The sequence below is a fragment of the Lytechinus variegatus genome, chromosome 11, assembly GCF_018143015.1.
Source record: "Lytechinus variegatus isolate NC3 chromosome 11, Lvar_3.0, whole genome shotgun sequence".
In the NCBI taxonomy this organism is placed as follows: Eukaryota; Metazoa; Echinodermata; class Echinoidea; order Temnopleuroida; family Toxopneustidae; genus Lytechinus; species Lytechinus variegatus.
The window spans coordinates 23,200,858-23,227,103 of NC_054750.1; the positions used below are offsets into that span (position 1 = coordinate 23,200,858).

The following is a 26,246-nucleotide window of genomic DNA, read 5'->3' on the forward strand; positions in this document are numbered from 1 at the left end:
TTAACTCAAATGTCCATTTATACAATACACGGTAGAAAAATCTTACCCGGCTCGGTGTAAAAATGGCAGAGGTAAAAATGGCAGAGGTAAAAATGGCAGAGGTAAAAATGGCAGAGGTAAAAATGGCAGAGGTAATAATGGCAGAGGTAATAATGGCAGACGTAAAAATGGCAGAGGTAATAATGGCAGAGGTAAAAATGGCAGAGGTCATAATGGTATAGGTAAAAAGAGTCTTCAACCCCCATGAAAAAAAAATCAAAAAGCCCCCGCATGTAAGCCCTACATAGATTAACTAAGAAAGGTTTTAAGAAAATAAAAATAATGGAAAGGGTGACATTCTTAAAATTATAGATGGATCGTCTGCACCAAATTGATAATCTTTTGGCTAGAATATCCTATTTTTCTGGACTCTCATGGATGGCCTTCTCATGTCAAATCGCTGTATTAGTATTCAAATTTGAAGCACACTCTTTAATTCATCGCAGGGGAAGTTCAACCTCGGTTAAAAGTCATTGTAAAATAGGAGAAAAAATAAAATGATAATGGTGAGGGTTTTAGGAAATCAATCAAAGATTTAAAAAGCTATAATTTTATATTTCAATGGTGACGTCATTTGCGAGCAGCTTTCCCATACTTGGTGTATAGAAAATATTAATGAAATGTAATTTTCTAGAAAAATCAAAAAAAAAATTATCTTCAGTTTATATCAAGCGACAAATCATTTCACTGACGCTCCTGAGATATTTTTAAAGCAATTATGAACCATTTTTTAGTGCATAAAATGTCATGGGGCAGCTTCCCACATATGACGTCAAACCCTTTGGGAACCTGGCATCCACTTGGACTAGCTGCATTGAGGGATTGCTCTATAAGGACTGAACAATAATTGTATCATTTACATTTCACGTATCTCATTAATCAGGGGCAGATCCAGGATTTTCCAAGGGGGGGGGCACATTTTCCTGAAAAATGACATGCAAAACAGTTTTCCGCCTACTAACTCGTAAACAAAATAAATAGCAAGCAAAAAAGTGTCTCGCTTTAAAAAGGGGGCACACTTGAGTTAGCATATTTGCTAAGATTTTAATAATTACCTCTCAAGGGGGGGGGGGCACGGGCCAGCTGTGCCCCATGGATCCGCCAGTGACATCACTGGCGGATCTATTCATCATGATCCATCATGATATGGAAATTCAAAAAATACTTTTATTACAGAATGTTCAGTTATTTTTTTAAATCCAGTTTAAATTATTAAAGTAGTTCGACGTAGACCTGAACTTGTTCGTTTCAGAGGGTTAGTGGCTGCACACATTGGTGTTTACATTTTAAAAATCGTTGGGTTTGTATGTAAAGCGTTGTTCTGCTTACGAGCTTAAGATCCTTTCATCATGCAGTCACTAATTGAAATCATTTTGGCAAGAAAATTATTGAGTTTAGATCTTAAATGATGAAAAACAACATAATATTTCATCAGTTTTTATAGCCCATTTCGTCGACAAGAGTCCAGTCATGGATGATAATCATAATGTAGCCTATCTTTATCATCTTTACCTCTGCCATTTTTACCTCTGCCATTTTTACCTTTGCCATTTTTACCTCTGCCAATTTTACCTCTGTCATTTTTACCTCTGCCATTTTTACCTCTTCCATTTTTACCTTTGCCATTTTTACCTCTGCCATTTTTACCTCTGCCATTTTTACCTCTGCCATTTTTACCTTTGCCATTTTTACTTCTGCCATTATTACCTCTGCCATTATTACCTCTGCCATTTTTACCTTTGCCATTATTACCTCTGCCATTATTACCTCTGCCATTATTACCTCTGCCATTTTTACCTCTGCCATTTTTACCTCTGCCATTTTTACCTGGCACCTCTTACCCACCAACCACTTGCAAGAACAAATACTGCTTTGAATTATTTTTGGATATTTTGTATCAAACAATTGAATAAGTTACCACAAAGCATTCGATCGAATCCAACACTGCCCATATCTTTAAAAAAATACAAAAAAATACATGTCGAAAATGTTTATTTGAAATCATGTTAAATTGAAATCTCGATAAACCACGTGTGTGGGTGTGAGTGTGTGTGTGCGTGGGTGTGTGGGTGTGTATTTTGTATTCATTTTTTTTCTTATTTACTCTCTAGATTATCATTTTATATATTTTTCATCACATTCTTTTTGTAATGTTCCATATAAGGGGCCCCTTTCACAAGCTCTACTTCTATGGTGGTCCCAAACCTATCATATATTCTCAGTTTTATGTTAAACTGTGTAATATGTCTTTTGTTTGATTGATAAACTTATACCATGGTCACATTTGCTCTACGGCGGCCGTACGGCGAGTCGAAAACAGCAGTTTTATCCATTTTAATTCAAACCACCTATGTGTAATTGGACCAAAAAAATGTTAAAACGGCTGTAGTCGACTAGCCGTACGGCCGCCGTACAGCAAATGTGACCAAGGTATTAAACTTGAACACGATGCGTAAAGTTCAGGAGGGACGTGGCCTGAGGACGGACAGTCAACCTACACTGAGCGTCGGGTCTTCTCTCCTGCTATTTTGGACCTATCGCAATCCTCTCGAACGCTAGTATTAGGGATCCTAACACAAAAGTTAAAGCTTAATCATACACTCGATTTTGAAGATTGATTGTGCATTACAGTCAATAGAATCAAACGTAGAAAACTGCTCTACAATCAATGCTAAGCTTTGTGTTACAGGGGGGTTACAGGCCCTACAGATCTGCTTTTCGTGTGCAAAATCCTTTTCCGCGACACCCGCACCATACATGCATGTACATTACGACTGATGGCTTGAGATATTCGAAATGCAGGACCTAAAATAGATTATGACATGGATAAGAAAGTGGTTTTTCAAACAAATCGAGTACATATTGAGTGAGGAAAAACTTACTGAATGAAGGCTTAGATATAGATCGTTACAGTCCATCGAATGGACATTGCATCTAATGTGGATTATTGGTGGATCACTGGCAATTGATTTCATGGGTCAGATCAACCTCTCCAGCCGAACATTTCGCATGCGTTGATATGTACACATCATATGCGATATCGTTTCCTTTTGTTTCTTTTGTTTACTCCTTATACACAAACGATATGCCTCTCGCACACGATGTAATGGGCATTATGTTACATTCCCCAGAAATGGGGGGTTAGATTCTAATTCCGGGGGGACCACTTCCATTAATGAGTGGATACCAGGCATGACCATGGGGTTTCGAAAAGTACCCTAAATAAGGGAAGCAATTCTTTTCCAGATTATGAAAATGCATCTCTTAACAAGTATTGGGCTTGTGAGACCCTACAAGTATTGGATATATATCTCTTTTTTTTCAGCATTTTAAGCATCGCTTTGACACCCTTATAATGTTACATAGGCCTATATCCAACTTACCGGCCCACTCTGTCCCCTTTTACGGGTGGTCGCTCCTGGTATCCACTAATCAATAGAAGTGGACCCCCCCCCCCCCGGCGGCCTCTCGAGCTCTAGGAGGAGTCAAATGTGGCTTTAGAAAGTCGTCCTCAATCGGATATATCGCTGTTACCATAGTAGCAACCAAAATTTTGCACACGAAACGCATATTGAATGTTCCGTCGCAGATGCGAAACGAAAAAAAAATATTTTGTCACACAATTTGCATAGCAGGACAGAGTTTAACGACCATGATGACGGGCCCAAAAAGTCCCTTCCAAAATCAACTACCGTTGTAAATAAGCGTGCGCTTCTTCAAACGAAAGGTCGAGATTCTCCGACCCAAGCCAGCTATCTCTCATCTACTCAAGCCTTCCACCCTGCATACTACTCGGCTTTCCACTCCTTCATAGTAGACAGGACTACACTCATTCCGAAAAGAATACTCTACTTCCCACCTCCACTCTCTAGCCTTTTCTATACACAACAAAAAAAGTAAGTCCCCCCAAATCAAATTGCTGTAACTTTTGAACGGAATTATTTTGAGATATGATATTTCGTAGGTGGTTTTCTACACTCATTAATCAACTCCTGGGAAATATGAAATCGATCAGTTGAGTCATGCATGAGTAATCAAAGATTGAATTAAAAATGACCATTTTTGAAAGTCACAAGAGTGGTGTTTCAGATTGTGCAAATACAAAGTTGTTTTTTAGGTGAATTTTATGGTGTTATACTGTTTTACTATCCATCATTTTAGCCACTCCACACACAATTTTGATATCATAATATGTTCATGGTTGAGTGAGAACATTGTATTGCAGGGGCCGCGGAAGCGGGTGGGGGGTCAGAACCCCCCCCCCCACACACACACACACACTTTTTTCAAAAAGCATGCAGAAAAATGTAAAAATGACCATACGATTGTGATTTTTTGCATGGTCAGCCCCCACCCTCCCACTTTTGGCTCAGCTCCCCCCCCCCCACTTTACACAACCATTCCGCGGCCCCTGTATTGTGACGTATCATCATAGGGGTTTACGGTAGTATATCCTTTACAACTTGCTAGATCATGTTAAAATTTGAAAATGTTGGTGGCTCCCCCGATAGGCCCCTCCCCTATTTCAAAATTCTGGGTCCACCACTGATTTGCCCATAAATTGAACTGATCATGAGAAATTTTTACGAAAAGAATACATTTATGTCGTATAAAGAGTATTCATTCCTAAGTTTTCGAATGTGCTCGCTCAACCATGAAAATTTTTTAAGTTCAGAAAGTGTATGGTGATAGAAATGATGGATGATAAAACAAAAACATTTGACACCGTATTTGCCCTCAATATTCACTTTATTACCCTTTAAAATGAGTCTGTGACATTGAAAATACCAATTTTCCCACTTTGATACGTGCTCACTCATCCATGAATAAACATATCGATTTCATTTTTGCACAGAATTCTGCCCATAGGTTGATAAACATTACTGCCAAATGACATTGCTACACACAGCCATGAAAAAAAGTTCCACCGTATTGAATGAGGGGTTACTTATTCTTAAACATATGCACCCATAATGTACACAAGTCTATGAGAGAAGAGGTCATAATTTTCACAAATATGAATTGAGGGTTTGTTTCACTGGACGGTTTTTGCTACTTCTGCCAACAGTTATTTCATGAAACTTCGCACATGGCTTGAGAGTAACACTATCCAAAAGGCGCGCACACCAAAATAACAATTCAACACGGCACAGCGTGGGGCCAAGGCCTTGAACTTTCTTCTCATTTGCATAATTTTCGAATATTGTGTGCTCACTGATGCATAAAACATTGGGATTTTCATAAAAATCAAATCAAATGAACTATGCACGGAGGTTTGTAACAGATATCCATAGTTTCACATTGTATTTTTTCCAATAACGTAAAAAAGAGCTAATCACATTCCACATGTTCATTCAAGCGTGAATGTTTAATCAAACGCCTTTGAATCATTGAAGCATGTTAAATGGACGTGAACATAACAAAAAAGTCGAGAAAAGATCATTTTTCAGTTACCAAAATGAAACAATACTTGCCTATGATATTTGAAAATCGTATTTTTTGTTTTCAATAAATGTTCATTGAACCGTGAAACGATGAATATTGTTGAAGATACTCTCCCCAAAAATAACTGTCATCATATTCTTTCATTTTTACTGATAAAAATGTGTAAAAAATCAAATTAGAGCAAATATGAACCTGTGTTTATTCAACCGTGAAATTTAGCCAAAAAGATTTATCGTCTTTTAGGAAGTACCTTTTACAAGCCTTCTGACTATTTTTCATGATGAGAATGTGGAATTAGTTCTAATAAAATGAAATCAAATTTATGGTATTTTGCTTGTGACTTTTGAAAAGTGACATGTTTGCCTTCTGACGGTGCTCACTGAAGCATGACGCAAAATACGTCCACAACATTTACTCAGAGGGTAGCTTATAAAGTTACCTACACGCTCATATAAAAATATATTTAAAACTCGCATTGGTTCGGAAATTATTGATGTTTGTTTAATGGGGGACGTCCTTTTTTTGCTGTCTATATTTCACCTCCATCATTTCTATCCACTTTTTAAAATCTCAGTCCTACCTGGACATTACCGTAAACCACTTCGGCGATTGCTCATACCACCATCATGACCATGTAAACCTTCAAACACCATCATAGTCATGTGCGTGCTGTAGACAATTTATCAAGCTCTTTATCTTTATTTCATTTTTAGATTCTTATATTTGGCAGTAGGAACTAAAATCCAGCGCACATTTCTCAATGGATCTGGAAAGTTGGAAAATGTATTCCGATTCGCAGGTTTCAAATATATATCAGGATTAAGCATTGATATTCGGCGTAAGTATAACAAGACATAAGCGATGCTGTGTTTCGCCCACTTGTTGAAATAACCAGAAATATCCCGATTTGCGACGGAATGCACCAGAATAGTATCAAAAGTTTATAATAAATCTTTGCACTATATACATGTGTATTGTAAGGAAATGTGCCATTTGGCCATAATTTTGAGTATGTTTTGTACTAGGATGCTTGAAACGCATCTTAGACATTAAACATCAGTCAGGGAAAAAATGCACTGAGATTTTGAGTGATTTAAATGTCATATCTTATATTTCTTTGTAACATAGTGAGTCAGTACATGTACAGACTATAATCAATTTCCATAAAAAAAATCAGATACAGAACGAAGTATGTTGTCTGATACAGTATATTATCAGTGTAAATGTAGGGAACTATAAGTAAGAAAGGTAAAGAACTGTAAAAAAAAATAATCATCAGTCAAGAAAAAGAAACGTATTTAGAGTGCTTTGAAACTCGAATGTCGTACTTTACATAATACATTTATCGAGCACAGAATATTGTATTTAAAAAATCATACTAACACAAAGTTTTGTTGTTTTGTTGACTTGAGACCACTCTAGTTCATAAAACTCGGACATAAGAGTAATAGAGTATTACTAAACATCCTGCTCGCATATCAGGTCACATGACCAAGGTCAATGAACTTTGGCCATGTGGGGGTATCTGTTGAATTACCATCATAACTTTGATAGTTTTTAGATCTGATTCATGAAACTTAAATATAAGAGTAATCAAGTATCTTTGAAGATCTCGTCTGAGTTTCAGGTCACATTTTCAAGGTCAAAGGTCATTTAAGGTCAATGAACTTTGGCCATAATGGCGGTATTTGTTGAATTACCATCACAACTTTGAAAATTTATTGGACTCGTTCATAAAACTTGGACATAAGAGTAATCAAGTATCACTGTACATCCTGTGCGAATTTCAGGTCACATGCCCAAGGTCAAAGAACTTTGGCCATATGGGGGTTATACGTTGAATTACCATCATATCTCTGTAAGTGTATTTGTCTAGTTCATAAAACGTGAACATAAGAGTCATCAAGTATCACTAAACATCTCATGCGAGTTTCAGGTAACATGACTAAAGTCAAAGGTCATTTAAGGTAGTTGAACTTTGGCCATTTTAGAGGTAATTATCATATTGCTGTTATAACTTTAAAAATTTTGTAGATATAGTGTACAAAATGTGGATACAGGAGTAATCAAGTATTACTGACAAGTTTTAGGTCACATGCTCAAGGTCAATTACGTAGTATTGTATCTTTATATGAATGGTGTTTTTTGTGAATAATTATTTTATAGTAGTTTTCAGCACTTCTGCTATATATAATCGCGTGATGCAGGTGAGACCGCCAGAGGCATTCCACTTGTTTTGAAATGTGTTATAGTTGAAAGGGACATTAATATGTGCTTGTTCTGTTCGTATGGAAATAGGCAAAACTATGGGAGACACTTATCTGCTGTATACTGATGGCATGTTATTAAACGGTGTAGTGGAATGATTAGATCAAGAAGTAACATACGAATCATCTCATGTGAGTCCTAATCATTGAAACTGCAGTACATGTACCTTAAAGGTTGTTATTATATGATGAAGTATAGAAGTACAAGAAGAAGACAATGTGAATCAAAAAGAGTCTTAGATGAGCCTTGGCATGATCTTTGTGGCGATGCTTGTACAGCAGCTGCTGAATTACGGGTTGTCAACGGTTGTGATGAAAATGTGTCTTCGGGCATTGAATGTGCAGGAACTAAATTTTGGCTTGCACACACAGAGCATAGTGCATGATGAATTTTTTTTGTTCTTTATAGTAGTATATTTTATCAGCCATTCAGTGTCTACTCCATTCAATACATGTGATTCATAAAGTGTTTTTTTTTCACAAGATATTTTGGCGCGGCTAGGCAATTTGGCGGTCTGATATTTGGTACATTACATCTGATTACAATTTGAATCGTCTTTTGAGTTTAACCGGATGGGTGTTTCATAAAGCTGTTCGTAAAGTTACGCACGACTTTACGAACGACTAGAACATGTTCTTAGGTCATAAATCAATTCCTATGGATATCACATAGCACAAGAAAGGATCACTACTCTTGCGTAAATTCATTCGTATCTTACGAACAGCTACATGAAACACCCACCCGGAATGGTTCCTGAACCATCCAGACGTCTCAATAAAGAAGTTACATATTAAAGTGGAACTGTTGGCTGGTACGAAATAACAACTTTGCCTGTTAGCCTAAATTGGCCACCTCTTTGAGGTTCTCGTATCTACATACTTTTATCGAGGAAACAAGTCTTTCTTCTAATTCATTTTGATCATGCACGTTCCTAAGGAAATGGCAGTAATGTGGACAAAGGTGGAAGTTTATTTCGTTTAATATGGTATGCACATGTGCTACACATCCACTCCTTATTCATGTTATTGTTAAGGCTCATTCTCCCGGAAAGCACTGTTTGCAAAGCTTCTCGTCATTGATAGCAGGAGTCACTGACTCTTTGAACCAAAGTTGTGAACAGCAGGTACAAAGATAACTGCGTCCATTTTCAACAGCTTCTCTGAATGTCTGTATAGCCTTGTCAATATCTCCCAGTTTCTTCAAGTGCTCTTCTCTCATACTTTTTTCTGGATGTTCTGAGAGCCCCTCCTTATATTTGCAATGAGGATCGTTCCTGTTTTCTCCGCCTCTGATTCGATTTGTTCATATTCTGGATCCTTTCTTTCCCCTTTTTACTTTTTACTTTTAAATGTTTTTCCTGATCTTTGAAGCCAGGATGAGACCTTTTTTAGTTATGTTCTTGTTAAGTCTGACTGCCTTTATTGATGTTCGAATTCAGGACTACAGGATTAGTTTTACTCTTTCGCCTTCTCTGAGCTGCTGCTGTCAAATGAACGCTGCTTTTGTCACCTTGTCTGACATCAGTGCTGAAATGTTTTTGTTCTCGCGTATTTTGTGCTGTAGGGGTACAGACTTAAGACAAACGTTTTCCAGGAAACTGCAATACCTGTTTTTGTACCAGGTTATACCCAGGATTATAATTATATCAACATCTCACAAGTACAAGTGTGTTCTTGTCGTCCTCAGGAGCCTTTACATAATAATATATAGCATTCATGAGGCGCCGATCTATCTAGTTGCCTATTCAGTGGCGCACTATATATTACCCCGCTGTAGCTCCAGCTGCTAAAGGCGCTTGGTGCATTTAAGGAATTAATCCTGCCGGGTACCAATTTACCTCACCTGGGTCGAGTGCAGCTCAGTGTGGATAAATTTCTTGCTGAAGGAAAACACGCCATGGCTAGGACTCGAACCCACGACCCTCTGTTTGAAAGGCCAGAGTCAGAACCACTAGACCATGACATCATCATGACCTTCCTTTATTTAAAATGAACTGATTTACTTTTACACTTTAAATGTGGAGCGTTGTGGCCCAGTGGATTAGTCTCCAGACTTTAAAAACAGAGGATCATGGGTTCGAATCCCAGCCATGGCGTAATTTCCTTCTGCAAGAAATGTATCCACATTGTGCCACACTCGACCCAGGTGAAGTGACTGGGTACCTGGTAGGAGGAAATTCCTCGAATGCTCGAGCGCCCGATCAAGGTAGCAGTGCTAAAGCCGGGGTGATAATAATAGCAGGGCCCACTGGGAGAACAGTTTTTGGAACTTAAGATAGACTGTGTGTTATACAAGCCGGTCGTGTTGCAAAAATCCATGGGCATGACGATATCCTTGACATAGACTTACAGGACCTAGACGGTTATTGTGATGCTGATCGTGACCTCTCAGATGATAGGTTGTCTGTCGTTGATGACGATATTCTTACTACTGGATGCTACTCCTCCGCGTCGTCTTCAGACATTGATAGGCCTAGGACTCTTAGTCGTGCTGCTGACTTGTCAGAAATAGACAAGTCGCCTAGTCATTTGAGAGACACTCAAGGCTGCAGTGGTAACTCACCAGGGTCAGGTGAGCTCCACAGGATCAATTCTATGCCACTTTCTTCAAATGTAGACAGTTCCTCTGGGGTGCCCAATGGGGCCAACATGACTCCTCAGGTCGAGTTTTCTTCTGGAAATGAGAAAGTCCTGGTTTCCTTTATGAGTGGTGCCATGAGGAATCTTATACGCTACTCTACCGTCTGCAGACTTGGCGACAGAGTCATATCTGCCAAAGACAACACTAATGGTGCTTCATGAGGTATTGTTGGTGAAACTTCCGTGTCTTCACTATTGGTAGTAGCCAGTTTCTCTTCAATGGAACTGTTGTTGAGTCACTTGGTGTAGAGGTACAAGTAGGCATACCGTTTTTCGAGATGCATGATGTTACAATAAGACCTGCCAAGCGTCTGATTTGCCTCGGTAATGGACCTGCTCTTATGTCTGGTCCATCCATGACGAATCGTCTGCTACGATCTCATACCGACGATGAGATTGCGCCGGCACGAGAGCGAGACGTGTTTTCGATCGGCTACGTAACCATGGTAACCAATACAAGACTCCAACCATCTCAGCCTGTCTCATTCATTTGGCCCTGACACCTGGTCAGCCTACGACCTATGCAGACTTGGGGGTCGTCGTTATCTTGGAGGATCCGAACACATCATCACTTTCACCCCGCGGCTCTCCAACAATGTCATGTTGCCCCCCTCTTCCAAGTCTGCTGCTCTACCATCCATACCTGTACTGCCGCCAGATATTCGCAATAATGTGTCATCCTCCAGTGTGGGTGCCCAGCCCGCTGTATCGTCTTTGGCAGTTACCCCTATTACATGCCCCATGCATGATAGCCCGGACATTGACCGTCTTGACCCTACCGGATCTGACACGTTCACTACTCAGGACACAAGTTTGGGTATATCTAGCGAGGATCCTTGTTCCTACAATTGGCCTAGACCTTACAATCATTTAGTGCAATGCCCCACTGTTCTTGACACAAGGTCTTCGGTTCACCGGACCAAGGTTGCATCAGCCAACCCTGCCTACAGAACCTATCAGCGTCCTCACCACACTCTCGCTGACCCCATGTCGCCAACGGTTGTAGACAAGCTTGGAAGGACTTCGTCACTATCGCCTGTTGCAAATATTGATGATGACTACTACTGTTGCCCCAAGTCTGGGGAGTTAGACATACCTCCTAGCAGCCCTACATGCCCAGATTGCTCCAGGTGTTCGTGTGGGGCACACTCATCGCTATGGCAATAGACGAGCTACACCACCGCCTGGTCGTCCCCAGATGTCATGTCATGTTGTCTCTGCACACATACATCTGTCCTGGCAATGCTATTCTTTCGTCACAAGATTATGGCCTCGTAATGGTCGTCCGCCACGGTGCGTTTAGTATTGCTCAGTACTGTACCCGATGACCTCGATGGTGATGACGATTGGCATTCCTACGATGATATCATGATGAACTCTGTTTACCATGGCTTTTGCTTTCTGGACTTGATATTTTACGTCAATATGTTTCTTTCCTCTTTCTAATCATGTCGTGTTTTTTTTTTGCTCATTTGTTATAATAAAAGTATAAATTTTACAGATTTGTTATGCCTTTTTACTCAATTTTAAACTATATTGCTGCATGTTCTTTTTTAGCACCTATCTAGGATTCTCAGTCTTTACAATATCATGTGATGTTTGTCCTTGTTTTTTTTAATGAGCTATTTTTACTTTAGGGTGGTGCAGATTACTGTTGATTTTTGGACTGATTTTTATTTACTTTTTTTTATGCACTTTGTGAATAAACAAAAACCAAAGCCTAGCACACATTTGTTGGTTGTTGTGTTTATAATTGGGACAGTTACCTATTTTGTGAGTTATTGCTATGCAAAGAGCATTTGTTTACTGTTCTCTAAAGCCCCTTTTACACTTTCAAGGATGCAACACGGATCATCACGGATCTCAGTCCGTGATGATCCGGGGTGCCAAATTTGTATTTTCCTAGCATTCCCGGAGTGAGTACGGAGTTAAATGGTTATTAACACGGATATGTACGGAAAAGTACGGAGTCTACAAGGATAGGCAAGGTAGCAATAGGGATCCTATTTGATATGCTCCCGGAGCCAACACGGAATACCCGGATGATCACGGATGTTACTGGGTCTTTACAAGGACCTTACCACTTCTTGTCGCCGGCATCTTGCTAGAATGAAGTTTTGTCCATTTTTTGCAGCATCTGGAGCATGCTCGTGCTTGGTTATGAATACGGACTATCGTTCATGTACGCAAACAATACAAACATTTGACCCCGGATAAAGCCAGTATCAACAAGGATCACCCGGATCTTACAAGGAGCCTTCCGGGTGCATTCGGTAGCTACACGGATGACTATCAGTCCGTGTACTCCGGGTTGAAAAATTGAACATGTTCAATTTTTCTCCCGGACATGCCGGTACATCAAGGATGGCGCCGGATGAGTAGCCGGAGTGTACACGGTAGTCCCGGACTGTACACGGATGACCCCGGTTTGACAATCCGGGATGATCCGTATTGCTTCCGCGAAGGTGTAAAAAGCCCCTTTTACACGGACTGATAGTCATCCGTGTTCATCCTTGTAGCCTCCTTGTACATCCGTGTAGCTACCGAATGCACCCGGGAGGCTCCTTGTAAGAACCGGGTGATCCTTATTGATACTGGCTTTAGCCGGGGTCAAATGTTTGTATTGTTTGCGTACATGAACGATAGTCCCGTATTCATAACCAAGCACGAGCATGCTCCAGATGCTGCAAAAATGGACGAAACTTCATTCTAGCAAGATGCCGGCGACAAGAAGTGGTAAGGTCCTTGTAAAGACCCAATAACACCCTTGATCATCCGGGTATTCCATGTTGGCTCCGGGAGCATATGAAATAGGATCCTTATTGCTACCTTGCCTATCCTTGTAGACTCCGTACTTTTCCGTACATATCCGTGTTAATAACCAGTTAACTCCGTACTCACTCCGGGAATGCTGGGAAAATACAAATTTGTCACCCCGGATCATCACGGACTGAGATCCGTGATTATCCGTGTTGCATCCTTGAAGGTGTAAAAGGGGCTTTAAAGTGTGGTTTTAGTTATGTGTCGACAGTGTCGCTATGATGATAGCTGATATTCGCTTTTTTGATTGCTATGCTTATCCAGATGATTTATTGATAGCATTGATTTGAGTTATGTGTGATAAATGATAATGTGTCAACCCACAAATTTTTTTGTTATAAATTGGCAAGATTTTTATCATTATTCACGCGTCACCTTTTTCTTTGTTTATAGTTAATTGAAATACTATTATGTCGAAGATGTTTTCTCACGTTTTGCATATATTACCATGTGAAATTATTGTACTTGGTTTTCTTGACCTAATCGTTGTTTGCTGTTTGAATATGAGAAGGCTTATATTTTTATACACTTTCTTATACCTCATTACATTGGGTCATTTCCCCACTTTGGTTATTAGAATTTATTATATATGTTGGCTATGTTAGTCATTATTTACAGCCGGTGTAAAGTTACATGTACTGTGCTTACTTTAGTCCTTTTTTTTTCTTGGATGTACCACATCAGGTAAAGAAGTCAAAATCTTGTATAAAACATGTTCATAGCTTTTCCTTAGAACAATGATTGGGATAGAGGTCGTTATATGCATCACTTTTTTTAAGTTTTAATATGTGTTGTTATTATGTACCTTACTTGCGACTACTTTTTATTTATAGGAATTTGATATCTGGTTGTTTTTACTATGTATTCATTTTATTTCAGAGAAAAGGTTGAAGTAGTGTACTTACTAGAACAGTGTGGATATATAATTTTCTTAGTACAGAGTGCAGATGTTTAAATAGCATTGTCTGCTATTTTTGTTTATAGTTGTTTTTCGCATGTTTTAACTCATGTACCTTTGGCTGCTATTACCCAAGCATTTTTTGCTTATATAGTGTGCCACTGCATTTTTTTTTTCATTACTTTGTCTTATCCTTATTGTATCCATGTCTAAATTTTGTAATGACACTACTATTAATCTTTCACATTACAATGTACTTTCATGACAATGTACTATCATGACATTTTACGATTATGTTTTATGCCTTGTAAAATTTATTTTGACTTTACAATAAATGCAGAAACTCCTGAAAAAAAAGATGTAGATGCATTTTTTAATTTGAGGGACTTTTGTTTACAGCTGATGATTTAGGCTTCCCCTGCGTGTTTCATTGAATGTAAACATGTTCCAATTGTGACGAACCTTTGTAATGGATGATGGTTTAGGCATAATTGTGATGCTTTGCATTTTTTATTTTTGCTTGATTGGTAGACTTGTTTCAGACAGAGAGATAAAGAAGGAAAGAAAGTGTCACGCCATCATATGATGTGTTATAACGCCACCTTGTGACGCTAGCTGGCTAGTTGGTAACCACAATATTATTTCTCGCCCCTTTTCGGCGCCGTATTGTAAAGACAATGTTTCCTCAATAAATGGTAGGCCAGAATGTAATTATTGTGATCGTTGTGTCATCTTTACTGTCGGAGGTTCGCTTTCAACTGAAATGATTTTCCACATCTGTTGCATTAACATACCATGTTGCCATAAAATAAGTGGGCTCGCCTGTGAAAAGTGAAACCAAATAAACAACTATTTCCAAACAGCATAAAATATCCGGGCATTGTGTCATAAGAAAGACTTGAACGTAACTTTTAACGTTGACTTCAAAATGATATTTTACCCTATCATGTGACCTGCGACTGCACCATAATATGCAGGTCTCCTAAGTACCTCTCCAACCCAAGTTTGGTTTAAAATGACTTACGGTTGCAGAGTTGTGTCAGATGTCTTGCACGTAAACTCTAAAGTTGACCTCAAAACGAACTATGACATAACTATTGGACCTCCGACTGCACCATGACATACAGGTCTCCTAAGTGCATCTACAACCCAAGTTTGGTTTAAAGGTGACTTCCAATCTAGCCATAACGAAACGTCGCCTGTAATACAACGCGGAACTATAGAGTTCTCGCCATCACGTCGCGGCCGCTCTCTACAAGCACCAATGCCTATAAAAATGCAAGTCAAATCACAATGGCGAATTGAGAGCTTGAGAGGCTTGTGTCAAAAGCTTGTGGACCGGGACAGCAGATCGTCCGAAAATTTTGGACCAGACGAACAATTGCAAAATATGGCGTTGTCCAGAATCACGAGACGACGCTGCTGTCCCGGTCCACCAACTTTCGACACAAGCCTCTCATTGTGATTTGACTTGCATTTTCAAAGTAATTGGTACGTTGTAAAGACCGGCCGCGTAATGATTGCGAATATATTTCCTAACTCAAGTAAGATCATAACACCATTGACATCTCGATATATTCATTGCAGTTATGCCTTACTTTGGCGCAAATCAAAATTTAGGAGAATATACTCTTTCCAGCATAAAATATGGGTATGCGTTCATGACATACCTTTTCCTTAAATTGGGGATTTGTGAGGTGTCATTTTTTCATTTTTTTTTTATTTACTCACAGGGTATAGCACTACACATTACACTAAGCCACGCCCGATGATATCTGAGTACAATTTAAACTCTTAACCCTTTCCAAAGTTTTAGGCTGGCATTTAATATACCAATTTTTATTCATATATCTCTCTTTACCTTCAGGGAGCCCACGACGTCTATTTGTCTGTGATTTCTTCATCAGTCGAACTTTCTACAAGGATGTTATGACACCTCTCAGCGAACATGAAGCGTCAGCAGTCGAACTGAACTTTTTCACAACTCAGTCGAATATCAGACATGTCGCTCAATTCAACAACAGTCTTTACTGGACCAACATAAGATTAGCAGGAGAAATGGCCGTCATGTCAGATTATGACAAAAGCAGTCGATCGTTCAGCTATAAAACCATATACCCAACTATCACACCTCAAAATATGATCATTGTAATAAATCCATAACAAGGTAGAGAAATCGTTTAAGGGTGTTCCACAGTTAAAATGAAGTCCAGGTCATTTTTACCAAATTTTGCTGAGTTACTTTAGTATCTATGCTTTATGAAAATGCAAAAATGACATAGCTTCATGTGATTATTTTTCTTCTATGTGACTTCAAATTTGCCGCATTTGAATGATATGACATGTTGTGCAATTAAGAGAATTATGCCTCATTTAGACCTCACGAATTCACCAAATGAGTTTAAATCACCTTTACTCTCTCGATATCGCTTCACACCTCATCAAACTTTCAGGATATGTAACTAAATTGATACCAAGGTAGGAAAATTGGCAAAAACTATATCTGTTTGGAGTCAGCAGCGCCCTCATTTTACAAGAAATGTGCGTACACTTAAAAAAGCAAATCTTCAAAAGACGTGAATCTACTCGAAAAAAGGCGCGCATGCTAAGCCGTGGCAGGCTATGAGGCTGCACTTTATTAAAAATCCATGTCATTTTCATCAAATTAAGCAAAACTTTGGAGGAATGCATTGCAAAGGTGTAGGAAAGTTGAAAATATGGGGTCCATATGCTCTTTTTAAACTATCAGTGTTGAAAGTGTTGCGAGTTGTATTGAAACAGCCTAAAATCCGCCGAATACGTGCAAAAGTCTAATACCGTCTGTAAAATGTCTGAAATGCGAATGGTTCCGTAGTTTTGCTACCAAACATTTAAAATCCATGTCATTTTCCTCATACTCCTCAGATTCTAAAGACGTTAAAATATTAAAATATGGGCTCCATGTGCTCGTTTTTAAAATATAAGTGTCAAAAATTAATTTGGCATGTTTAGTCCTCACAAGATCACAACAATGAGTTTAAAGCTCTATTACTCAGTCAAATCCATGAAAATCTCATCAAATTTCGTAATATAATCAATAATGGTATCCTTAAGAATTAAGTAAAGATGGATAATCTATTTATATTGATATTAATTGTTTGCTGTTTAAGTCTAACAGCACTCTCAGTTCTTAGAAATTGCGCGAAAGATAGCAAGAGCACTGCACGACCTTTAAGATGTGAAATTTCAATAACGTGAGAAGTACAAGAAATGCGTCATACTTTGCAGCACTACGGGGCAAAGTATGATTTTAATTGTAGGGGAATTTAAGAAAAAATGATCCATGGAATTCCAGTTTATCAGCTTCATAAAACAGCACATCGGATCTACGGTAAGTGCAGTTATATAGAAAAATCAGCTCATACCTACAGCTGATTAATCACCTGTTCATCCATTGTGACGTCAGCGCGCCGAGTGTAAAATATGAGCAGATCATGGTGCGCATCAACATAACTGTGGAACGTCCTTTTCAAAAAAAAATTGAAAGGCTTAAGGGCGTTCCTCAGTTATGTTTGTATCCATCTTAAGGATATGATTATTACATTGCGAAATTCGACGAAGTTTTCATGGATTTTGACTAAGTGATAGAACATTGAACTCATTGTTGTGATCTCGTGAGGTCTAAAAATATGCCAAATTCTTTTGAATAGCAGAAAATCAAGCACACGGACCCATGTTTTTTTCATATTTGGAATATTCAGGTGCTAAAGTATCTATATGCAAAATATGATGAAAATGACATGGATTTCAATGTTTGGGAGCACTACTACGGAACCATTCGCATTTTAGACGGTATTATAAGAATTTTGCTTGTTTTCGGCGCATTTCGGGCTGTTTCAAGTCAACTCCCAATACTTTGGACACTGATAATTTGACCCCATATTTTTAATGTATCATAATATGTTTCCTCTACAAAATATATTCATCTAAAAATCTAGAGAGTATGATGAAAATGACATGGATTTCTTTTTATACTTCGGAGCAGAAGTAAGGAACCACTCGCATTTTAGACTTTTGGACGGTAATAGACCTTTGCCCGTTTTGGGCGCATTTATATAGTAATAATAATAATAATGTACTTACATGTATATAGCTTATAACCAGCATGTCTTGAGTACACACTGATAATCAGTTTGTTCCATAAAGTTTTGAAAAACTGGTCTGATTGTGAATAGTATCAGCTAGCGCTTTGAGCTTGAATTGTATACATATATTACTTCTAAATAATTCTAAATCCCTCTTTCATGACAGCTTATTAAAAGTTTCGGTTCGCAGTTTGCGCTCGCATTGTATTTGTTAAAAAAAATATATTAAACTATGCATCCTGTTCATATTTAAAAAGTGCTTAGAATGTCTAGTATTTAGGTCAGAGTGTCAAAAAATGTTCAGCTCGCGCTACACACTCGCATTATTTGATTGTTCAAGTATGTATCTTCTTCATGGGTAACTGCATTTTTTTCGATCAGGCTAGAGCGTATATAAAAAAATCTGCTCGCGCTTTGCGCTCGAAGTAATTATTTTTTACATACGCATCTTCTTCAGGATTACAAACATTGCTCAAAATAATAAATTTTAAGAACAAAATAGAAAGAAATAAGCTCGCGCTTAGCGCTCACATTTGATGTTTATCAGAAACATGTCCTGCGCAAGAATTTTTTTCCCGAAGGCCTATTCGTTTTTGTGAAAAAGCCTTGGTGTAGTGGTTCTGACTATTGCCTTGTCCATCGAGGGTCATGTGTTCGAATCCCACCGCGGTCTATATAGCGTCATTTGACACGGCGTAATCCATACTTTGCTCCTCTCGACCCAGGTGCTAAACGGGTACCCGACAGGATGCGAGAGTTATTGTTGGAATCTACCAGCGCCATTTTGAGGCTGCAATGAATGCAAGGAATGCTTTTTAAAGGACAATCCACCCCAACAAAAAGTTGATTTGAATAAAAAGAGAAAAATCAAACAAGCATAAAACTGAAAGTTTCATCAAAATCAGATGCAAAATAAGAAAGTTATGACATTTTAAATTTCGCTAAATTTCAAAAAAAAAGTTATATGCACATCCTGGCTGGTATGCAAATGAGGAGACTATGACGTCATCCACTCACTATTTCTTTTGTATCTTATTACATGAAATATGAAATATTCTAATTTTCTCCTCGTTGTCAAGTGATCCAACGATTAATTCCTCCTTGAACATGTGGAATTGGCATTGTTTAATACTATATGGTTCAGTCAAGTTGGTCCCTATTGTCAAATCTATACAAAAATAAAATATTGTATAATTCAAACAATAAAAAACAAAAGAAATAGTGAGTGATGAACATCATCGACTGACTCACCTAATGGTAAATATCACTGTTTTGTGAAAAATAAGCGAAACTTTAAAACGTCATAACTTTCTTATTTAAAATCTGATTTTAATGAAATTTTCAGCACTATGCTAATTTGATTTTTCTCTATTCAAGTCTGCATTGTCCTGGGGTGGACTTGACCTTTAAGGAGTGGAAATTGTGCACTTTTCATGCAGGATTGAAATGAATCCAATGACTTTGGTAATAATGCTGTAAATCTCATTCACGATCAATAAAATTGCTTAAAATATAAACTTGAATTTTAGTTTGAAATGTATGCCTGCATTATTTATTTTTTTAAAGATTTTTTGTCCCATTCGTAAAGTCAAGTGCTGCCTAAACGATCATATTTCAGTCGAGTACATTAAACAATCTAAGTAAACGTTGCTTGAAACGGTTTTTTGTCCAGTATAGTACAAATCTGCTCGCATAATTTCCAGCTTAACTAATACAAGACTAATTATTACCAAGTTATTGGAATCTCCGAAACATGGATGGTAGATAACAATTGTTTGTTTTCTTTAGATGTTTATTCTATGTATAGTTCTCTGCTAATCGTCAGTCTGGTCGTGGCGGTGGTGTTGCATTTTTTGTTCAAGATCACCTGAACGTTTCTATTATAAATGATGCAACATTTAATATGCAAGGAGTTGAGTCATTATTCATTAGTATACATATTCAAAACAAGAAGAATATTATAATTGGAGTCATTTATCGTAACCCATCTCATGTTTCTGATTTTATAAGAGAACTCGATAGTATTGTGGACATAATATGTAGACTGATAAACAGTCTAAATATTGTTATCTTATGGGAGATCTGAGCGTCAATTTACCATACTACGATACCCAGCTTTCTGTTCAATGCCTTGTTGATTCTTTTAATTCATATGGTCTATTTCCAATAATTGATGTTACTAGAGATGGTGCGACACTTATTGAACATATTTATTAATGTTAATTTAATGAAAATAGTTCCTCTGTGATACTTTTGTCAGATGTCAGTGACCATTTTCCCATTTCTTATATAGCAGAATTTAACATTCCTATAAAAATATATCAGTACCACAGTTTTGCGACGTGACATTACTATTTTGGCATTAAGTTCTTTTTTAAAATTACCTAAAAGATCATGACCGGAAAGAAGTCGTGGATTCTAATGATTTTGATATTGCAAACGATATTTTTTACATGATTTTTAATATTATTGTGATAAACATTTGCTTCTGAAAGAGCGATGTCCAGTTAACATGAGAATTTATAAAAAAAACGTGGATCACACAAGCTCTTTTTAATTCCATCCGGAGAAAAAATATTCTTTAGAAACGATTTCATTCAAAGCCAACACTTGTGAATGAAGACATTTTTTTAAGAAATATCGTAATGAATTAAATACATTTATACGTTCTGCAAAAAGAAAATATTTTTTATAACAAATTTGAAAAAAAAAATAAAAGGTAATCTGAATAAACATGGACGTTTTTTAATGAAATTCTAGGTACAAGCAAAGCGTCTACAATCAGTGAAATCATACATCATGATGTAAAGATAGAAAATCCGTTTGATGGGGCGAATGTATTCAATGACTTTTTTCTTACCATAGGGCAAAACCTCACTCGGTCTTTAACCAAATTTTAACTCAATATTCTTTGACTTTATGCCTTAAATATTTGATAAATCTTTTTTTTTAGACCCATTAGTGAACATGAAGTTGCTAATGTCATAAATAATATCAGCCCTTGAAAGAGCCCTGGATATGATTCTTTGTCAATTGATATACACCTGCTGTGTATTTATTACTTAACCATTGACTCATATACGTAATTTATCTATTCATGGACAATTTTGGTCAAATGACCTTTCATTTATTTCATTATGATAGGCAAATTTCAAAGCAAGATATTACGTAAACTTGCCTTACTTAGCTGTGTTATATATAAGAAGAATTGTAAGAGCAAGTACATTCATTTATTTATTTTCTCTTTAAGGATATCCATAGCCTAGAATGATAAAGAACCATCCAGACCGTGATTGTAAAAGCTTTTGTTATGCAGGCCTCTCGCCTATTTAAAGGCCAAAGAGTTTTATTAGTGAATAGGGCAAGGCAGACAATAGAGCTCCCAGTATTAGTGAAAAGAACAATAGGCTTCGCTATTTTGTTCATATTGTTAATTTCACTGAGGTCATTCAAGAATGTTTTAGAATTGGATTGCTCCAGAAAGGAAAATGTTCTTAATGTAGACAATACTAGAAGTTTCTAGAATAGTGAATAAATTTAGGGGTGGGCAAATAAAACCTTTTTTGGGAAATTCAATTTCAAACGAGTGGATTCTGTTGTCATTTTGGCTGCTGAACACAAATCTAATAAGTATTTTTGCTTTAGAATACGTCTGATATTGGTTCCAAGCGATTTTTCAAAATGGCCGCCGAATTCTTCCAAAATCAGTGTTTTCACTTGTAAATCCTTAAATATCTGTACAAATAGGGGATGCAACATATCTTACTATATGTTTTCATGGTCAGTGAGCACAAAAATAAATGAATCAGATAAGTTGGGTCATTCAAAGTGACGTTTTGGGGTGAAAATCAGCATTTTGGGGTCATTTTTGGTTAAAAATTGTCCTCAAATCACATTTTTTGTACATAAATCCTTAATTATTTATTCATCTGTAACTTGCTGCATGTCTAGCTCTATGTTTTCATGGTCAATAAGCACAAAAATGCATGAATCAGATAAGTTGGGTCAGTAAAAATGATGTCTTTAGGTGAAAAGCAGCATATTTGGGCAATGTTTGGTATGAATTGCCCTCAAATCGCAATTTTTGGACATAAAACAGTAACTCTTCATTTATCTGTAGCTTGTTACATATCTAAATATATGTTTCATGGCCACTAAAGCCAACAATCAATAAATTTAATCTGTTCCAACATTTGTTAAGTCTTTTTGGGGTGAAATCAGCTTTTTTTTAATTATGTAGTGATAAATGATCACAAATCACTATTTGCATTTATAAAAATCCAATATTCATGCATCTGTACCTATAGTATGAATAGATATGTGGTCATGCTATTCCTTTAAAAAATATGATTCATAAATGATGATATAATTTCATTGTCTTTCTAGAGAAAAGTCCCAGAAATTGTCAGACAAGGGGGGGGGGAGCATACATGTATGTGGCTGTGAAATATTTTTGGTGTACAATATACATAACGTAATAGAACAAGTAGTCGAACTATGCCTCCTATATTGCATGTTTTCATGATCAGCACTAGTTTGAAATTTAAAGCAGGTGGCTATATGAATTACTTGTTAGTTATCAATGTTTTCCTGTGAGGATTTATATATATCTGTTTTGAATTGGGGGTAATGCTTGGCTTGGTGAAATTTTTGTCAGATATCACCTTGACTTTAGTCAAAATTATAGATGTTAAAATGTACTTATTGCATTTGTTACCAATATGCAGTATTGGGTGCAGTGATTTACAAGACCATCTCAACACTAGTAAAACTGGAACATAATTTTTGACTAATACGATTGCCTACAAGTACTCTGTGTCAAAGTTTGGGAAAACAAAAATATTTTGACAAATGAAAATTGTTTACATGAAACTGTAGAGTCTGAGCACAGAGTGTACTAATGTGTGTATGTGTATAATGAATTAATATATGAACTTTTGCAATCAGCAGCAGAGCATCCATTTTCAGTCTTTTGGTACTCTTAGTGCATTTCCACAGAACATTTTTCCATCTTGTATGCCATCTGATTCTTTCACACACCTATTTGACGAATGTCTGGAGTTACTGTGAGACAAAGATAGCCAACTTAATTCTGAAGCCATTTTCACTGAGATTTGCTAACATATCTAAGTTGTTAAGAGTCAGTGGACCATTATGGTCTTTATATCTTTTTAAGATTGTTAGAGTTTTACAAGCTTTCTTCTTCTTTAACTCCTCATTCTTATGCAGTGCAAATTTCTGTGCAGATACAACAGTTGCATTAAAGTGTGCTTCGAGCTTCTATACTGTGTTCACCTCTTCAGAACAGCGAGCCCACTTCCACCTTTCCTTCCTTTCTTCTATACTCTTACTTTCAAATTCAGGGTGTACCAGAAGACCACCAGATGCCAGCAGATTTTTTTTTCCGGACAGATTCTGGACAGAAGAACTTCCATCAGTAACTTTCATTCAGTTTCACATTCTAAGTTGGTAAAAGGAGCATAAATCATGCCATCAACATCCGATAAAGTAATCGCTCCTGGACATCTGGCTCTTCACTGTACTTATAACTTCTTCAATCACATCAGCAACTAGCCTATCTCTTCCCGATCCTGTTTCTTTTCTCTTTGTCCACCATAATTTTGTCTTACCCATTTAGTTTTTCCTCAAGGAATCACCTGCCACGTTCTATCCCCAGCATTTTGCTCACCCATCTTGTTGATGCCCAGCAGTTCTTTCATCAGGAAGATGTTAAGATACCCTGTCATTGTGTAAATTTCTCAACAGCGTGTGAACCACTCTTTCTGAAGGAATGTAGTCACTGCAAGAAAGTTTGTAGTTGTTGGTGTCCACATCTGCAATGAAGAAAGCTTGTATGAATTCTCGTCATGACAGGTACTCCTTAGCAAGTTCTGCAATTCTACCGAATTTATTGGCTACAAATCCTTTGAATCCTTGGCACTGAATATTGCTATCTTCCATCCAAGAGTGAAACTTATTGCTGATTATGGCTAGGAGACAATAACTTGGAGATTGCGATTAACCCTAGTATGGAATGAAAATCTTGTAGATACAAAGATCCCCTCACCTGCTGATACCTCCAGTAACTGGTGGATGCAAATCTTCTGTTCTATGTTTCTGCATATCTATACGCAAAATTATATGAGCGCAGCATTTTAGGATTTTAGTAAGGTCTACTCCAAGGGCCTGAAGAAGGACTTCAGTCAGCAGCTCGATCTGTCATCCAGAAGTCTATTTCTGATTTCAATTCATCAGCTGTGGAGTTGGCAAGAATGGCTATTAAGCACTTGAGCCTGAACTCATAAGCTTCGATCAGTCAGGGATGTCCTTATACCTGAATGTCCAGTTATGGTGAAGTGGTCTGCTTTCATATTATTCATATCAACTGTAGGCCTATGTATTTTCAACATTGATTCATTAAAGCAGCCAGTCTGCAGATTATTAAATCTCTGATTTTGTTTTGTTCATAACTACATGTATGATAATGATTTTTACTAAACATATGAAATTCACTATTTGCATTTATTTTTGCTTACAATGTTGATCTTACCATTTATCACCATGCCTGTACCTCAATGTCTTAAGTATGCATATATTTCAACTCAGTAACCTAAAAATAAAGAGACATGTCGCACACCCCTTTTATGATGTTTAATGTACAAATATGGCCAAAAGGCCATTTTCCCGCCATTTTTCAAAAAATGGCGGGAAAACAACTTTATCTCACCCAGCCCATACATCTAATGTCCTATATATTGTGCAGATATTTGAACTCAGCACCCTCAAACACATAAGACATATTGCACAACCATTTTATGCTGCTCAATGTAAAAAACATGGAAAAATGCCATTTTCCCGCCATTTTTCAAGAAATGGAGGGAAAATGGCAATTTTTTTACCATGGCTATACATCCAATGATTTACATATTGAGATAATTGAACTCAGCACCCTCAAAAACAAAGAGAGAGACAAATACACACCCGTTATATGCCATTATATATAAAAAAGGGCAATTTTCCCGCTATTTTTCAAAAAATGGCTGGAACCAATGTCAAACCTCATTGGAGGTCAAAATGGTTTGCGGATTTGTTTTCAGTGGAATTTGAAATTTCATCCACATAATAATAGTATAACAATATCGTTTTCTGGAACATTTCGAGGTAATTGATTTTTTTTCTTAGAATTATGTAGAATCATGTATTTGCAAAATTTTCAATTTCTTGGAAAAATGACAAAAATGCAGTTTTCTACTTAAAATCTCAGCCAAATGACCTACTTATCCCCTATAAATGGTACCAAATTGTAGAAAATTTATTTGTCTTTCATATGACACTAATTTCGTGGCAATGGAATGTTAATGTCGAAATCTATGTACGAAAATACAAAGGTTCTGAAAATTTGGCGGCCATTTTGAAAAAAGCGTCCTCACGGGTTAATTTTCAGAATATAGCCTGGTTATCTCATATATTCATATTCAGCGTTAAAAAAATGGTCTAGAGGCACTATATGAAAATTTCTCCTTTTCCGTGTGGCACCTTGCTCAATTATAACCCGGACTATGTAAGCTGCAGTTTCTTCAAGATCATATCAGATCAGAGCTAAGAGTTTCACGCCAGACTTTATGTCAGAGCAGAGTTTATATCCACCTGGAATACTTATTTTCTGTGAAATTATTTGCACACCATCAATGAACGGTTTTCAGTTATTTTGAGAGAGGAATTCTCAGTTCTCATCTAGATCATCAACGTCTTTAATGAACACTCTTCAACCCATGGATTGCTGAAATTGACTCTAATCATCATCAACATCATTTTCACGGACATTTCAACTCATTACAGTGACTCTTGTTATTCATCGTGCTTCAACATCAGTTACATAATCGCCGTCATTGTGAACTTTAATTTGCGGAATCTTCGCCAACCAACTTGGATCTTGTCTGGATTATTACTCGGATATATTGCACATCTGTCACCTCAAGAGATGTACATGTAGGATTATCATTTATGATTTGT

At 37.3% G+C, this 26,246-nt stretch overlaps 1 protein-coding gene across 3 annotated transcripts in view; it reads left to right on the forward strand.

The window, feature by feature from the left end:
• Positions 1-17,099, forward strand: part of LOC121424331 — a 65,368-nt gene extending 48,269 nt beyond the window's left edge. For all 3 annotated transcript variants that reach the window (XM_041619970.1, XM_041619971.1, XM_041619972.1), the window contains 2 exons: positions 6,198-6,322; positions 15,977-17,099. In XM_041619970.1, the coding sequence (XP_041475904.1) occupies positions 6,198-6,322; positions 15,977-16,272 (421 nt within the window). In that variant the 3' untranslated portion in view covers positions 16,273-17,099. The remainder of the gene's footprint in view (positions 1-6,197; positions 6,323-15,976) is intronic.
• Positions 17,100-26,246: the final 9,147 nt, after the last annotated feature.